The 18,382-nt window shown below is 42.4% G+C and overlaps 1 protein-coding gene across 3 annotated transcripts in view; it reads left to right on the top strand.

Annotated features, from left to right (window-relative positions):
- PDE7B (phosphodiesterase 7B) overlaps positions 1-18,382 on the top strand; it is a 1,141,924-nt gene that overhangs the window by 1,062,814 nt on the left and 60,728 nt on the right. For all 3 annotated transcript variants that reach the window (XM_078649225.1, XM_078649226.1, XM_078649227.1), the window contains 3 exons: positions 997-1,092; positions 3,875-3,975; positions 4,597-4,728. In XM_078649225.1, coding sequence (XP_078505351.1) covers positions 997-1,092; positions 3,875-3,975; positions 4,597-4,728 — 329 coding nt within the window. The remainder of the gene's footprint in view (positions 1-996; positions 1,093-3,874; positions 3,976-4,596; positions 4,729-18,382) is intronic.

Below are 18,382 nucleotides of genomic sequence, written 5' to 3'. Positions count from 1 at the left end.
GACGCACAACTGTAATAACTTAATACAATAGAGTTGTGACACGATAATGACTGCTTCTAGAACCAGGATCCAAAGTGAAAGTCATGCCATGGAGCTTCGTTACAGCTGCAGTCTAAATCCTTCTTATAATATTTTTTTCTTACAAGATCAGCACAAAAAAGAGATCTATGGGAAAATTTTGTTTTTTGCATACTACAGTTCATTTTAGGAAAGAACGACTCTTTATGTATGTTACTACTCATTATGAGCTAAGGCATTTTTGTTATTCTGATTTACACTAAACTACTTGGAATACTTTACTGCTTTTTGGTATGGTCAACTGTGCACTTAAATCTACATTTATTCTCATGTTTGCAGCCGAAGTATCTCTTTCATACCCACAAAGGACTAAATCACTTTGTGTGATGGGTGCCCATGTATTATAAGGAATAAAATACCCTCTTCCATACTTTAAAAGGATATTTCAAATGATCTTGGAGTTCCATAACCATATAAATGTACTCAGCCGTCAGCCTCACTCCTCTATATTTTCACGGAACTCCTCGATGATTTGCAATGTTACTATATTGTTTGACAGCGGGTACTTTATCCAATTTATATATATTATTTATAGCACATGCATTACTGTAAGTCTCAAGACTAAAATACATTGAAAAATAAAGATCTGGGTGGAAAGCTAGAATTAATCTCAGTGACTGGTAATAACCTGGGGGGGGGTAATGCCTATTGTTATGGACTCTGAACAGCGATAAGTCACTACAGCATGTTACTTGAATGAGGATGGCTGTAATGTTTAGAATTGGAAAATTTTATTATCATTGTTTGTGGTGAACAGCAATAAAAAAGAACTTGGGGCTGGTACATTTAATTATGAAAATATTTAAATGCACATAAATTAACATGTTAAGTATGTCTATATGTAAATGTGCAGATTACTGTTGCTCCTTGTCCTTTGCCATGTTGTAATGTTGTTGTCTGTTTCTCATCTATTTTCAGGGAACAGCTTAGTAACACTACTGTGCCACCTCTTCAATACTCATGGCCTTATCCACCATTTTCAGTTAGATATGGTTAAGTTGCACCGGTTTCTAGGTGGGTACCGTTACTTTCACTTTATTTTGGATGGAATTGAACCACATGTTTTACACTGCTTCTCCATGTTCACAGGAGTTCATCATTTCTGCCTTGCAGCGGGGTCTATTTGGCCTTTTGGTTCTGCCATTCAGTTGTGTTGCTACAGGAAAGGCCAACTGTAGTGCAGTCTCTCCAAGTCGAGACATAGTTGAAGTTGACCAATAAGGTGCTCCCTGAAGCATTCCCAGAGGTTGTAGCCCCAAGAATGGATCTTGTCTTACAGCAGAACACTAGAAATGTGTATGCAGGATTCTGAAGTCTTTGATGGACTATCTGTGGTGGGACACCAGCCACTGTTCATCCTTCACAACCTTGTATGTTCTGTCAAGTGATGATCAATTTACCACCTTCACTCTCAGAACCAAGCTTCTCCTCTAATCACTCATTAACGTTATCCTTGCCTTCGACCATGTACAGCTCTCAGGTGACTTTTGGCTAGGTGTGTGTTACGCAACTGCTGCATAAATTCAAACATAAATACTGAAGAAAAAAATCTACCCCATAACTTCAGAAGGGGTTTAGACATCCAGGCCAGTGCAACAGGAATGTTTTTGATATCATCAGCTTTGTCAAAGGACGTGTTAGTCATCAAACCTAGCTATGGCCAGAGTAGGCGGGCATTGGCAAGCTTGGCCACCCCATTCTGTTCTGTCACTCCCAAAATGTTGCTGACGTCAGGCAAGGCTGACAGATAATAAATGATAAAACATTTGTTTTAAAATAAACTGCATTTGCCTTGAAAGGAGTACAGCATGTAAGCTAAGCAACAAGCTCTGAGCTGAACTGCACACAGATACAGTCTTTCAGAAAGCTGCATTTTCTTCCCTTCCTTTAGAATAGTGCTGTGCTAGGTAAATACAATTTCATGTAAATGAGCGTGAGATGAGATTTGAACATTGTAAGACAAAAAAACTTGCCATGTATGAAGATATATGCATAGTTCCTGCTGTTCGATAGGAAATGACACAGTCCTCTAGATGTCCACTCCCCGACAGAGCTTCAGACAGACGGTCATGTGGAGGGGATACTTGCTGCATGAAATATACAGTTGTGTGTAGTAAAGGAGAAAGACATATAGTTAGGGGATACATTATTGCATCTAGGACTGGACTAGCTGGGCCGGGACTGTGGCAAAATGACCCCCCCGTAGGCTGGCAGTGCTTTTAGGGCTAAAAAGTCAGGGGGGGGGGGATCATCTGACCACCACGCATTTACTACAACCCTCATGGAGTACCCAACAATTTTCTGACAGTCGCCTACATGATTTCCTGCTGAGGATGTATTATCCTCTTTTCTACAGAACTGCCTGTAAAACCTATGACTTTGTAGCCAATGTGTTTGGAAAACTGTCCTTAAAATAAAAAAAAAATTTGCCACGAAAATTTTTGCTTGTAGAAAACCTCCTTCCAACCTTTCTAGAGAGTCACTCTCCCAAGGCATCTCAATGGGCCTCAACTAAATTGATTTCCATTTTAGATGCTATCTTCCAGTCCAGCTCCTGTCTTCCTCTGGGATTTAAAATGTCTCAGGTTTTAAGATTTTAGAAGACGTTGCTATGACTGATTGAATAATGTCCTGTGCTCTCATCCCTTTGAAACAATAAAAACAATGAGTGGTCTCAGGCCACCCCCTTCCTTGTCCCCTTTCATTTTTTAATGCTCACATATGAATTCCACACTGTCCTCTGCTATTCTGCTCAGGTCATCTTGGGAAAACTTTGGTGGTCTGTCTTTTCCTGCCTCTCTTCTTCTTTTTCTGGTTATAAAGTCAATTTCGAATTCTGCATGTTTGAACTTTTTATTTGTATAGTTTGTATTTTGTTTTAACTTTTTACCCCCCTGATTATTATTGTCAAACCTGTTCTCCTGTACCGGATGTAGATAGCTGGAGATAATGCCATATATTTCCTAGATTTCAGTGCCTAAAAGCAATTTCAGGACTTTTCAAGTAGGGCACCAGTGTGGTGTAATTTAAGTGTAGAGGCCTTAAAACTGATGCAGAGAAATCTGGTATGTATTAATTTTCTTTGCCTTGGGAAAAAGGACTGCTCATTTCGGTAGATGTCCCTGGACACGATCACCCAACAGCAAGCCTCTGTGTACATTTGTGTTTTACTTACAATGTTTTTCATAAGCTAATAGTTGTAGTATTTAAGAAATTGTGCAGGGTAACTCCATATCCTCTTGAAGGTTTAATGTCAGTCAACCTGCAGGGATTTATGTAACTAGATAGACATAGTATGTTCTACAGTCTGGATATGTGCTCCTGGACTTTCTTCCTAACATGTTTCCACCATAAATGGGAGATCCGAGGCAAGCCTTCCTCAGGCCGTAGGTCATCTTTGCTCGTTCTGGGAGCTGTATCACAGAACGAGCCACAGATGAGCCATGACTCTGTCCTCCACCCTTCTTTATGTAGCTGGGATAAATTTAAAAAACACAAGCAGTATCCTACATAATGAAGCAGGGTTGCTGTACTACTCAGAGGAGAATTAAAATATGAATTTGCTTTTTTTCTGCTTACACAGAACTTGCTGTTTTAATAAGCCACAGTTCAAGAAAGTGTAACAATAACTAACAAATATGATTTAACCTTTTGATGGCTCAGCCTTGGCCTTGTGGATCACTCCTAGACCCATGACTCAGAATTGGCTTAGTCTCACTTACTTCTCGAAGCTTGTCCTTGTGAAATAATGGCATTGCACAGAAGAGGTAACAGAGAATCTGTACTTCATTTGCAGTTCTGGTTCAAGAGGATTACCACAGCCAGAACCCATACCACAATGCCGTCCATGCTGCTGATGTCACGCAAGCTATGCACTGCTACTTAAAAGAGCCAAAGGTAAGGCAAGAGGCATTGTAGCCTCTGGCAGTGCTCCTATCTTATTCATTTTCATGCTTTTTTCACATTTTGTGGTCAGTAACTTTTTGGAGAAAAAAGGATCCAAACAGCTTCTCTGGTTTCCCTCAAAAACTATTTTTATTGTCACTTCTTTTCAGTATGTCAAGAAAATAAAAACAGGAGACACATGTTTCGCTCTCCAGCTTTAAGAAACTAGCACGTATTTTCAATGATAGCATATTCAGTGGTTGGGCCATATGCATACCATTTGCGAACGTCTGGAAATAATTGGTGGGCTGATCAATTGAATTGTCATTGCCGAATATGTGCTTTTGAAGAACAAGCTTTTCCAGACAGAGCAAAATATGTTTTACAAAAAACATGGGGAATTTTGTGGATGATTTTTCTGGGGAAGAATATCATGTGACTACAAAATATAATAAAGAAAGAAAATTGAATTCCTCTTCACCCTTTATACAAAGGATACGCTTTGCTTCTATCATATGAGAAAGCGTTTTATCAAAATATGTGTCTTCTGTCGTTTGCAGTAGGCTGGCTTGTGCCATTGAAGAGTATTTCAACATTTGTGATCTGATAAACATGTGTGTGTTTTTTTGCCAGCTCGCCGGCTTTCTCACACCTTTGGACATCATGCTTGGACTTTTGGCCGCCGCCGCTCACGACGTGGACCACCCTGGGGTCAATCAGCCTTTTTTAATCAAAACCAAACACCACCTTGCCAACTTGTACCAGGTAAGATTTCTTACTCAGAGAATACTCTAATAACATGCCTTGTAACAGTCAACAAGTACATTCTTTATAATGCAAACAAAGCAAAAAACATGGCACATCCATTATAACTCAATGAGGCATCTACGATTAGACACTTTGGGGCAGATTTACAAGCCCCTTGCGACACTTTTATGCCACCGTTGCGTCACTTTTGTGATGCAGCGGCCGCGTAAACTATGCGCCACGTTGCGACTTATTTACAACGTGACGCATCTAGGCAGATGCGTCACGTTGTAAAGCCCTGTGCCACATGAAACCTGCGTCAGGTTTCATGTGGGCGTTCTGTCGCAGGGTGGGCGATCCCTCGCAGGAAAGCCCCGTAAAACTGACGCAGGCGTAAGGAGTGAGGCACCATGTTCAGTATGGGCAGCCCCTGTGCATTGAAGGAGTTGTGTCGCGCTTGCGACGTGACTCCAGCAATGCGCCGCCCGTGCGCCTCAAGATGCGTCATCCATCTGCCCCTCCTTGCACCATGGTACGCCGCATTGTAAATGCGGGGGGGGGGATTACGTGACGCATCTGTTCTGGCGCATCCCTGCTGATTTGCAGAGATGCGCCAAGAGACGTAAATATGCCCCTAACAATTCAATATATATAATATTGTTTATATAGGGCCAGAACTCGTTTCGGTGGTGTGTGTGTATGTGTGAGAGACAGAGAGAGAGAGAGAGAGAAGAGGATCTAAAGAGACTCGATCTGTATTTGGCAGAAAATTAATATTTTTCATGATTTCTAAGGTAGTTTTAAAGGGATTTTATGTACAGCAAAATGGTACAAACAAAGATACAAAGTATTGTGCATACTTCTTTTTCTCAGTGGAAAAATGCAATCGGTTTCAAAGCCATGACGCAGGTTCGTGGAAAATGTTACATTGTAGAAAATACAAACTTTTGCTTGATGAAACATTCCAGATGGCTGGAAGCACGGCACATTGTGAATATCTCTTCCTAGCACAATGTGAACATGCCATCATTTGGCCTCATTGGATCTATGTTGCAATCATAATTGTAAATCTGAAAAAAAGGTTCCCTTTTGTGTAACTGACTCGCGTGGAATGTGACTATGCTAGTTGAGAGTCTATGAGGATGCATTCACCACAAAATTACGTATTCGAAAGTCCTTGTAGGGATATTGTTTAACCCCTTCGCTGCGGGGTGTTTTCCTCCGCTGTGCGGGGGGAGGGGGGGCTGCCCGCGGTGCCGGTGTGCTTGTGACGAGCTGAGCGTGTCATGAGGCACAGTGGAGCTGCACTCATGACGAGCTGAGCTCGTCACAACCACACCCGTTTTGGAACGTTTAGCACAGCGTGTGAACGTTCCAACGGCCGTCGCAAGCTCAGCTCGTCATGAGTGCAGCTCAACCGTGCCTCATGACGAGCTGAGCTCGTCACAAGCACCCAACGGGTTAAAAACTGAATACCGTCTTCTGTAAAAAGAAATCCGATTTTATTTTGCGCAATCAATTATAAACATTCCAGAAAAATCGTACCAATGTATTTAAAAACATGAGGCATACAATACACCCTTTTTTTAAAAACGTTGAAAACAAATTCTGGCACAATTTAAAAACTGTTTATCAAAGCAATACACAAAAACAATTAGAAGAGTAATGTCTTTCCAGACTATTTGTAGCCACCATTAACAGAAACAATTCATTTTAATAGTACTTTATATGGAATGTTTCTGCAGAAATGAAGGCGATACAGTGCATGTGCTGTATGTTGTACATTTTACGGCTCTGCATTTTATCACATATTCAATGGTGTCGTAGAACATTTCATGAGTGATGTCACTTATGAGGTCAAAAGGAGTGCATGATGGGGGTGTGAGTTATGGTTGCTTTTTGTAACAATACCTTGCTATTTTCAGTGGTTTCTACGTTTTGTTTTGTAACCATAACTACACTGTAACTGTAGTGTTGTCAGAGAATTTCAGAGCTTTTTAAACATTCTTTAAGGTGAAACTAACCATCACTTTATTTTAACCTTTGTCTTTTTTATTGTGAAAATGTATATTTAAAAAAGAGTAGGCCTCGTTGTTTAGATGCAGCTTATGGATTAAGTTTACGAAGCCTACACCAGAATATACTCGACTGGATCACTTTTTATGGATCCATTTCGCTGCCAAGAGCAAATGAGCAGTTAAAGTAAACAATGCTGCCATGAAATTGTCATTGTGGTTTTCCTGAAAGAAATTACACAGCATCCGGGAAGTGGTCCCAAAAGGTGCCAAATGTTTCAAGGGGAGCTTTCCAGAGTGGTTGGCAGGTAATGTTGTTTACTGTCAGGATCTAAGATTGTGCACAATCCTCCAAGATGTGCTTTCCTTTCAGCTGAGGGCACCTAAAAGGCTGCTAGGATCCTGTTATTAGGCTCACTACATACCTTAAATGGCCAGGAAGACTTGTTTATGTTGTATGAAACATAGTAGGCAGCAGTGCGTAATTTGAGCCGGTTGTTTCCGGTGCTCGCACCAGCACTTAAATGTCAGCACCAGCTCGTATAACAGTCTGCCACATGGTGGTGCTGTCTGTCTAATTAGGGATGAGCACAGCAACAGCTGTTTGTTAATTAATATAGATTGCCAATGAGTAATAACTGCAACCCAAGCCATTCTTATAGCTTTGGGGGCCTAGAATAGGGGCAATGGATGGTGCATGCTGCAGTGGCCTCCTGAGGTAGTAGCCTCCTGAGGTAGGCCCTGGCACCAATTCTTTTTACAAATTAAGCACTGGTAGGCAGTGGGAGGCTTTTGCCTGTAGGCGAAAGCTACCGCTGAGCTTATCTGACCACCATCAAACCACAGCCACTGGTGAAAGAAGAGCAACATGTTCAAGGTTTACCAAACGGTTGCAGTTTCTTACCCCACTGTCGTGTACCCTGACTTGGAGCATTACCATTTGCATAAATCATATGCTAGGAGTGTGCTGCATGGAAATAGCATAGGCCTTAGACTCTGACAGGTCTGATGCCTGCTTTGTAGAACCATCTTTTGATGGTCTTAAATCGGACAGTGATTGGGATTGTGTAGCACAGTGCTCATTGTGTCTCAGCTGTCTGCTGAGGAGTGGGCGGGGTCTTACTGCTGCCCATCGTATGCCATAGGTACCGTTGAGGAACATATGCTGTATTTTCCCACTGTTCTTGGTAGAGCAGTGCAGAAGGATTACTTTCTGACTTCACTCTAGGTTCCCAACTACAGCCTAGGTTATACGAGATAAACCACTCAACCGCTGGATGGGTGCTGTATGTTATGTAGTGCTACCAAGATATTTTGTGAATGATGAAAATTAAGTGGTTGCCTCACCACATGACACGAAACTGTCACTTCTATGCCTGCTTGTCACTCTTCACGTTTCTGAAAACATACATTATCAACTTTGCATACACCTCACTGGTCCATTCTCCAAGGTTCTGTACATCATACCTCATGTTTGTGAAGAATTAATACAGGGAAGAGTATTTCGAGGCACATATGAACATTAACTGTCTCACCAGCCAACATTAGTGTTTAGTAAACCTATACTGATGAAAATGGATCAAGTTAGGGAGGCAGTTACTGAAAATCATCAAAAAATAGTTATTTTCTTCTTTTATTGAGGGCCTTCCTCGGAACATCCATCACCTGTTTCGATTTTATTTGTCTAAACAAAATGCAAGCAATTCATATGCATGCAAGTACAGTCTTTTGGTGTTAAACCTTTACACGATTAACCGATATCCCTGTGTTTTACCGGTGCGGTAAGGGTTAAATAGTTTTGTATGAAATACACTCACTTTAGAGTGAGCCTGCCAGCTGCCAACTAAATGTAAAAAAAAAAAAGCATTTCCACAGAAAGTATTCCTCACTACATCTCTAAACTCTGCACCTACCCTCAATATTGCTGCAACCTTTGTTGCCCAGGCAAATGTGTGTGGGGCGGGGGAGCAACGGGTCTAAATGCAGGGGCTTGCTAAAGGGAGGAGACGCTCGGATAACTGGGTAAAAATTATGCTTACACAGGAAGCAGCCCTTTCATTGTCAATAGAATGTAGATCTGACTGACAGTCCAAACTTTCCAAGGCAGCTGGACGCAAACCGTGTCACCACCCAAGTCTCGAACCTTTTGCAAATAGAGTCAAGTAGAAGATACAAAATATTACGAAATCTCTGCGTCAGCGGTGCCGAGGTGTCTACAAAGTTCACAATTTTTATTGTCTACGAAGTTCCTAAACAGACACAATAGAATGTTGGCAAAGTCCTGTTTGAGGATCACTCACAGAACATGAGCTGTACCATCTCATGCACTGACGACTTCCATAGATTAGCCTGAACACATTTCCCTAGGAACCCTGCCAGAGCATAAGGATAAAGTAGCTGGCTTTCTTGGTGGCCATTTCATTGTTTCATACATTAATTGCATTTTTTAGTGTTTTATACTCCTGACGACGTGCTAAAGAGCAACACCGAAACATGGAATGAATGGTGTAGCCCATGTGAGAAGTGTTTTTTGTTATTTTTGGTTGCCAAAACATGGAATGGTGTGGCCCATGTGAGAAGTGTTTTTTGTTATTTTTGGTTGCCAAAACATGGAATGGTGTGGCCCATGTGAGAAGTGTTTTTTGTTTTTTTTGGTTGCCGAAACATGGAATGGTGTGGCCGATGTGAGAAGTGTTTTTTGTTTTTTTGGTTGCCAGTGATCGACCTGAGTGGTGCTTTCATCCTGACCTTGATTGCTACTCCTAACCATGTATTAAAGAAAAGAGGAACGAGATATAGATATTATGCACCTAACATTAATTTATTGTTGTTTCTGGTTTAAAGGTTGTATATGATAAATGTGCTCTGTGTGGGAAGGGCTTTGATGTCATGTGTGATGAGCAGTGAAATGTATTTAATAAAGTTTTATTTAGCGCAAACTTGACCGTAGAGGGTATCAGAGCGCTTTACAAATGCTTAGGCAAGAAGAAACAGGTAGAACTACCAACAAACATATACACTGACAGTACATGGTGTAAATCAGGAAAAGGCCAATAAGTTAATAAACAAGGACACGCGTTCTTTTGACTCACTGTGGTCCTGTAGCTGTATTTAAGCTAGGACTGGATTAATGTTGGGGTGAGAGATAGCTACAAATGAACTCACATCGTCATTCTAGAGACCTGTTCGGTTTTACTTCTTGGTTCGGCTGAATGGTAGAGGAATGGACTCTTTGCAGACAGCCAATGTATAAGCTCCATGGTGAGACCGAGACGTGAGAAAGGGGCAACCTGCGGGAAGGTATTGGCTTATAGGTGCCCATCGTAAGGGTGCTTTAGAGTCCACCCAGACGTAATAGAGGGCAGACCTATGCAGTCATTGGTTATAGGCAACCCCTCAACTACTTAATTAAAAAAAGAAGTTAAACTGCTTTTGATGAACACATTTCTACACTAGAATCTACTGACTTTTCTATCCGGGCACGGATATGAAGCAGTGTCTACACCCATGGTTATTACTCTCCTTCTATGTCCTTATTTATTAACTTATTGGCCTTTTCCTGATTCTCACAATGTACTGTCAGCATATCTATCTGTTGGTTGTTCTACCAGTTTCTTCTTGCCTAACCATTTATAAAGCACTCTGATACACTTTAGAGTCAAGATTGCTCTATATAAAATTTTATAAATTAATTAAAAAAAAAAAAGTAAGTAAACTGAACAGTCCACGCAGGTGTGACAGAGTAAGCAACCCACAGGTATGTGCAGCCATACTTCTGGACTTAAGAGTCCACCCTGAAGGAAGAGCGGGCAGCTCACACGCATGTACTGGTTATGTGCAACCATGGCATATATAAACCACCCAGGAGTTATCGTGAGCAACCCAAGGGAAGCACTGGATACAGGCAGCCATGGCAGATGATATGTGTAGTGCACCCAGGAGTGACAGATGGGCAACCCACAGGCATGCGCTGGATACAGGCAGCCGTGGTAATGAATAAAAGAGCCAACCATGAAGCAGCAGAGGGCAACCCACAAGGTTGTGATGGTTATAAGGTGACATAGTGGATGATCTACAAAGTCCACTTATGAGTGTCAGATGATTAACCCACTGTCATGCATTGGATACAGGCATGCATGGTAATGATCTAACTAGCCAATCCTGGGGCAATGGGGGCTGTAAACTCCAGGCAAGCCCTGGAGAAGCACGGTGACAAAAATGCTCTTTAGAGACTATCAAGAATCAACAGAGAAGCATGATGTCCCCCTGGTTATAGACAGACATGAAGCTGAGTGAACACTCGCTCTCACACGCGCACGAAAATATGAAATTAATCAATTTATGAAGGGAGAAAACAAATGTGACAAGTCACAAATGAAGGAAGGTATAAGCTAATCCCAAACACCAATGACTTTCATTCAGTCCTTTATCATGACCCCCAGGAGTGACAGGACAGATGAGCAGCCAGAAGGTGGCGTAACATAGGCCCCTGCAGCCCCTCCGGTGCAGGGGGCCCGAGCTCCAGGGGCCTCTCTCAGCATAGTACCCAGGCCCTTGAGCTCCTGATTTAGCCCAGGGGTGGGCTACTCCATGTACCTTGCAGGGGGATCCCCTCAAGTTTTGTTATGCCACTGGCAGCAATGGCATGTGCGGGATAAACACAGCCATAGATTCCATCGTGCAGATTCCAGTGAACCGCTCCTAGAAAGAAAGACCAGCAGCTCATAGCATGAACTGGATTTAGACAGCAGAGGCCGATGCTCTATAAAGCCCACACAGGACTCAAAGAATAGCCGCTCCTGGCAGGGACTGGATACTGGTTTTCAGTAAAGCTAAGGGAGTAGTCAGGTGAAGCAGCTTGTAATGGATTACTAAGCGTTAGAGCAGTAACAGCTTCTACCGAACGGAAGTGGTGGAGTGGGGGCAGGGGGAGCAGAGGGGGGGAGTGGAGGAAGGGAATACAATTAATGCACTTACCTGATTGCAGCCGGTCGCCCCCTCTCCTCTGTTCTCTTTGCTTCTCCAGCAGCAGGACGCACATAGCCTCCAGAATCACCCAGTCAATACTGCATGACAGCACCATTGTGATTGGTCTCAGCACCGTGGTTGGGCGCTTAGACAGGGGCTGGGAGACTGCGCATGTTCTCCACCCAGGCTATGCAACACAGCCTGGTGGAGAACATGAAAAGTGCGCATCACTGTTTGGCCGGCCGAACTGTCATGCACACTTAGAAAGTGCCCACCATTCGTCTGCCAGTAATGTTCAGTTCCCCCACCCCAACCACCTGAGCCAGTATGGTAAAATAAAATGATAATAACTTTGCGTTCTGTTTTGAACTGCTCAGTGAGCAGTGAGGCGATGCTCCCCCACTTTATCTGAGGAGCCGCCGCTGGGTTATTGCCTTCTACAGAAGCAGAACCATAGATAACACACGCTATGCAAAAGCACAATATTTAAAAAAAATATTTTAAATTCAAAATCACAGCGTGGACTGAGGCAGCTGGAAGACGTTGCTTTGGGAATTGGAGGGATGAGAAGGGCCAGGAAGATGGATGACTCATGGTTGAGGTTCCAACAATCTGCAGCGAAGTAGTATGATATCTATGAGGCAGCCATGGCATAGTTGGTGGTTTCTGGGTGAACCAGAACTTGGGTCACTTCTTGGGGCATGCATTGAAGAATGGGACTGATACCTTTCGCCACTTATTTTCCACCTACATCTGATAGCAGATTCATCAACACAAAGAACTGTCAATATGGGACAATTACTATGCAATTGGCAATGTGCTTTGTTAATATTGAGTGGCACCACTAAAACTTTGCTTGTATCAGGTCATATTCTGAATCAATAAATCCACTGCTACTTCAGGGTAGAACCAAGCTATATAAAGATTTCAAATGAAATAAATTATGAATCACTGAAACATGAAACACATTTGTTCATTCGTGAGTGACATTTATTTATTAGCACATGAGGGGTGAGGCCTTTCATATGAGATTTTTAGAGCACCCACTCGGGACATGTCTAGGGTTCACAGACCATTTTTGGTCTGCCTTGACATCACAGATCTCTGAAAGACCTATTGTTACCAGGCATTGGAAAACCAGAGTTGTCTTTGGCTTGATCCCAGAGAAGAAGTTCTCTCCTACTTTATGCTGTTGGTTGTTTGATGCCATTGCGCCTCCAATGAAGTGTTTGCATTGCAATCTGTAAGGGAATATTTTCTATAATAGTACTCTGAATGATCACACAGCAACGTCATTATCTTATAGATGCATTGCATACAGAAAACACTCATTTTTTTCTTTTGTTTTTCAGCAGGTTTTTTTAATACTTTGGTAGAACTCCAACATAAGCCACTCCTATTGATTTTACCGGTGCTTGTTTCCAAAGAATCAGATTACAATCAAAATAATATAAAACCAAATCATCTTTTTATCTTTTTAGGTATGGCACTTTCAAAATACATGCAGGTAGGAAAATGTGTTTTAACATTTTAGAACTTACCACCAGTTGAAGAAATGTTGCAGTATTTTTTGAAGATGATAGGCTTCATGGTAATATAGATGAAACTCAGAACAAAAATTGTAAAAAAAAAACTCAGACCGAGCTCTGCTTAGAAATTCATTTCTCAAACGTGCTCATGCTTTAAAAAGCATACCTCTTTCAACTCTCCAATCACTAGCACAAAAGAAAAGAGAATGATCTTTCCAGGAAAATATAATATGTTCAAATAGCTCCACTGGTATAAAAAATGGAAAAACATATTGCAAAAATGAATCTAAATTTAAAAAGGAGAGAACTCAAACTGGACAAGCACGCCTTTTTTCTAGGTTAAGGAGGAATATCTATTTTATCAGGTGAATCTACTTTTTTTTTTTTTTTAAAGAATGTCCCTATACGTCCTTCAACATAAATGAGGCACTTTCAGTTTGTTTATTTAGATGCTTCAGTATTGGTTTCCTATTTTCTACATTATTGTGCAGGTGAGGCGCAGGGGCCAGGGCACCTTACTCCGGACCACAGGGGCTCACGGTTCGATCCCTGGCACTAGCGGCAGGTAATCCCAGCACCATGTGACTCTGGGCAATAGCTCGCTTAATCTTCCCGACGGCCCCCAGCACCTTGACAGCCTCGGGTAATTGTTCGCGCTTTACAAATACTGGATTTCCTTTCGTTTTGGATTTCATTGAGTTGATGCACAAGCAACTGCTGGAGCTTCTGAAGGGAAGAGAGGCAGACCCAACACAGCCAGAACGCTTTTAACTGGCACATCATATTCGCATTGTTATGATTCCATTTTATCACATCTCAACAAAAATCTAGAATGGAGTAACGAGTGGAAGACAACGAAGGGAATTATTTACAACCCCATTGAGCCAAGTCACTTTTGTTGACGCACTTCCGGCGCAATGAACTTGCCTGGGTGACTGTTCATCGCCTTGTAAGTATGGGCCCCTTTCACACTTTACTCTCCTCCATAAAAGCGGCATTCCATGTGTGTTGGTGTGGGTGTTCCCATGGAACATTATTAGAACATAAACAGCATTTTTCAAAACTGGGAATGCGTCAGAATCCTATATTTCCCCAGGGGAGGCGTAGTAATGGCGCAACAAGGAGAAATACTTTTATTTCTTGTCGTTATTTCCTCTTTCTATGCGTGCTGCATTCTACAGCATGCATAGAAAGAGGAAAATGCCATTGATGATTGTTTTTTGCAGAAAGGTGTCCCGCATTCCGTAGCGAAGGCACCCTTGCAAAAGGGTGCCTGCGCTGGACTATCAAGGACAGTATATTAAGGGACAAAATATTGAAAGGTAAGAGCATATAAGGAAGTATAGGTTTATCATTCCTAGCTCCACGTGTACGTACCTTGAAGATATATGTACCACGTAGGAATATGTGAAGCGAGGTAGAGAAAATCTAGATTTACTTACTTGTTGATATTGTTTTTTATAATTTGTCCTTGATATTTAGTACCATTGATATTCTGCATTTGATATTTAGTATACGCACCAATGAATTCTCCTGGGCGGGGTCTGGACTCAACAGCTGTTTTGGACGTTGGGATTGTAAGCCCTATGAAATCCACCTCCACCCAACAATCTTCAGGTTGCACGACACTTGAAGAATGCCATGTCTTCCCTGTCACCACCATTCTATTGATCCATGTTACCAAGCGAAAGACCAATAGGAACACAAAATAAAATAAAAAGCCATTTGAAGCGAATCGCACAAGCATTTTTAAGATTTAGCAGCCACTCCTCCAGGACCTCACTCCTCCAGGACCTCTAGTGATATGCCCCTTCTGCTATGCCCCTTCTTTTATCTTATGCTTCCAATCCAGTCTTCTCCAAATTGCCAATATCTTTTCCAGTATAAACCCAGTGGGCCATCCTTCACATGCGGAATAGTAAGTTGCAAAGCTAACAAATGTGTTTTCCATCAAGTGATGTTCACCACGGATAGCAGGCAAACAGGAGGTAGCCAGCAAGCAGCTAGTGGCGAGACAGTAGGCAGGACTTGGTAAAACAACAGCAATACACTGGAGAGACAGCAGAGAGATACTGATGAGTTATGGAGGCAAACTCCCATGTGAAAGCAGACTGATCCTGGTGAGACAGCAGGCAGAACTTGACGAGACCAGAAACACATAGTCCCAAAGTATCAGACACTCATGAAATAGCTGTCTAATTCTGGTGAAATAGCAGGCAGACACTAATGAGAAAACAGGCAGACACTAAGGGTCAGATTTATTAATATTTTGCTTCATGGTTACGCCACTTTGTGGAACATCCATGAAGCAAAATGCTAGTAGATATGTACAAAGCCACGCAAGGTCGATTTGCACTCCCTTGCATTGGTTTGTGAAATAAATGAAATACAACATAGCAGCTTGCTCTACATTGCATTGCATTTCATTCTGAGGGGCGTTCCATGGGTGGAACATGGACCTCCACATGCAGCCACCCATGCATTTCACGCAAAAACAGATTTACAGCGGTTTGTAAACCTGGGATTGTGTGAAATTGGTACGCCTCCCAGAGGAAGGCGTAACGAGGAGAAAAGCCTTTTTCGCCTTGTTATTTCCTCTTTCTATGTGTGCTCCAATCTTAAGCATGCATAGGAAGAGGAAATGCCTTGAGAGATTATTTTTATGCAGGATGGTATCCATTCCTGCGAAACAAAAGGGGATGATGGACGGAGCATTTGAGCAAATCAAACCCCCAGTCAACTGATCTGGGTTTAATCCATCACCATTCTTTAGCTCACTCAGCCACCCCAGTTCAGACATGGCCATATGCAAATCAGTCTGACCCTGGTATCCATTCCTGCACAAAAACAGTTCACCTTGCAATGCAGGAACCCTTGCACCATTGTGTAAGGTTCCTGCATTGGTGCTAGGCTGCTTGAGGTGCGCCAGCACAAGGGGAGAACAGAAATGCTCCATATCTTTGTAAATATGAAGCATTTCTTCCCTTTAACGCAACACGGCACAGCAACTTTGCTTGCTGCCCTGCTTTACGTGAAACTTTAGTAAATGTGCCCCTTATTCTCCAGCAGACAGACAGTGATTATACAGCAGCAATATTCTAGTGAGACAGCACACATACAGTGATGAGAAAACATTCAGCTACTCTTCAGACTGGAGGCAAGTCTGTTCCTGAGGACCTTCTCTATCACCACCCAAATTAGGTAAGGTGCTGAACTAACGTTCACCTTTACAGTAAGTGCTTAGGGAATCAAGTAACAGTACATTCACTCTTACATGAAAGACACATTTAAAATGTGACTGCCAAATAACAAGAGATGCAAAAAGAACAATTGACGGACAGAATGCTGCAGAGTGTCAAACATTCATCCCAGTACAGAGATCTGAGCCAAAATCCATTGCTTTTTGCTCCACATGCCATTCCAGTTTAAACCCAGCCATATGCAAATCAGTCTTAACTCTGTTCCCCATGGGAACAATCCAGCCTGAACTGCCAGGACAGGTCCTCACTGGACTGGAAACAGGTACCCTGGGACTGGTTTTGGGGCATGGACTGTTTCCATAATGAACAGGGTCAAGACTGATTTGCATGTGGCTGGGTCTGAACTGGGGTGGCGAAGTGAGCTAAAGAACAATGATGTATTCAATCTAGATCTGTGACTGGGGGTGAGTGTCTGAAAAGTTTAGGCTCTCCGTCCATCAACTCCTTTTGTTTCTCTAGATTAACAGCCATAAATTACTGAATCTAGCAGAAAAGTTCAGCTTTTAAAGATGGCATTTATACAAGGGTGCTTTAAACAGTTGTTTTGTGATGATACAGTGCTCTTCTGAATTTAACGTTTTTAGATTCTGAAAATGCGAACTGACTTTTAAAATATGTAGGGAGTTTTATATTTTGGTTTGGAAAACAAACCGAGGAAATAGTCTCACTCATGTTACTAGTATCCAACAAATTAATGAAATCTAAAGTGAAATAAGTTGACGTTTCCACTACTTAACTGTGATTTAGAGGGGATCTTTATGAGGAAAAAGGCATGGTCTGCTGGAGCAGTAACCCTCTATGACATGCTTTGAACAGGTGCCCAGATCAAATCATTCTAATAGCTCACAAAAAAAATAGAAAAAAGGAGGTGGAATCGACTGCCTTTGACATTGTGCAAGGCTGTGTCCACTGAGAAGCCATTGATTCCAGAGGGAATGCACATGGCACCACTTCTGACTCACAGGGGAGGAGCCAGAAAGACAGCAAGTTGAAATGGAGAGTTGACAGTCAATAGTAAGACAACAGGCATTGAATAACTGATGACACAAAAGGAAGGCACTGGTGAAACAGTGAGAAGATCCTAAAGAGGACGCTCCTTCTCCCGCTCGCGGCCAAGGCATGGAACACCCTTCCCTCTCCACCTCTGACAGACACCAACACTCTCCAAGTTCTTGAAGGACCTTAAGACCTGGCTTTTCGACGAATCACAGTGAACATCCAGGAGCTGCGCGCCCCCCCTTCCTCGCTGAGCGCCTTGAGACCCTTTTGGGTGAGTAGCTGCGCTTTCCAAACCCGATTAAAAGAGATAACAAGAGAGAACTCATGATACGGCAGACACTAATAAGGCAAAAGCAGTCATGTTGAGAAAGCAGGTAAACTCTGATAAGACAATGGCAAAGAAGGTAAACTCTGGAGAGACAGTCAGTAGTGAGACAACATGCTAACACTGTTGAGAGAGCATGCTGACCCTTTAGAAAGTATCACGCAAACTCTGGTGAGCCAGCGGATAGTCAGTAGTGAGACGGCTTGCCAGCGCCAGTGGACACCAGGCTGACACTAGTGAGACAGAATGCTGAAACTAGTGAAACAGCAGAGCGATATTAGTGAGAATCAGACTGACATTATTGAGGCAGCTGACAGAGACTAGTGAGACAGAAAACAGCCATTGGTGAGGATGCACACATGTCACACTGGCTCTCTTGAGACAGTAGGAAAACACTGATAATTAGAGGGGGAAAACCAACAAATTAACAGGAGGAGCCTAGAAAGAGCCACGCCAGCGGTTTGCGACAAACATCACGTAAAATCTGATAAAGTCTCTGACAGAGACTGGTGAGACAGAAAACAGCCATTGGTGAGGATGCACACATGTCACACTGGCTCTCTTGAGACAGTAGGA

The sequence above is a fragment of the Lissotriton helveticus genome, chromosome 6, assembly GCF_964261635.1.
Source record: "Lissotriton helveticus chromosome 6, aLisHel1.1, whole genome shotgun sequence".
NCBI lineage: Eukaryota > Metazoa > Chordata > Amphibia > Caudata > Salamandridae > Lissotriton > Lissotriton helveticus.
The sequence above is the reverse complement of the archived record's forward strand: the minus strand, read 5'-3'. Positions and strand labels throughout refer to the sequence as shown.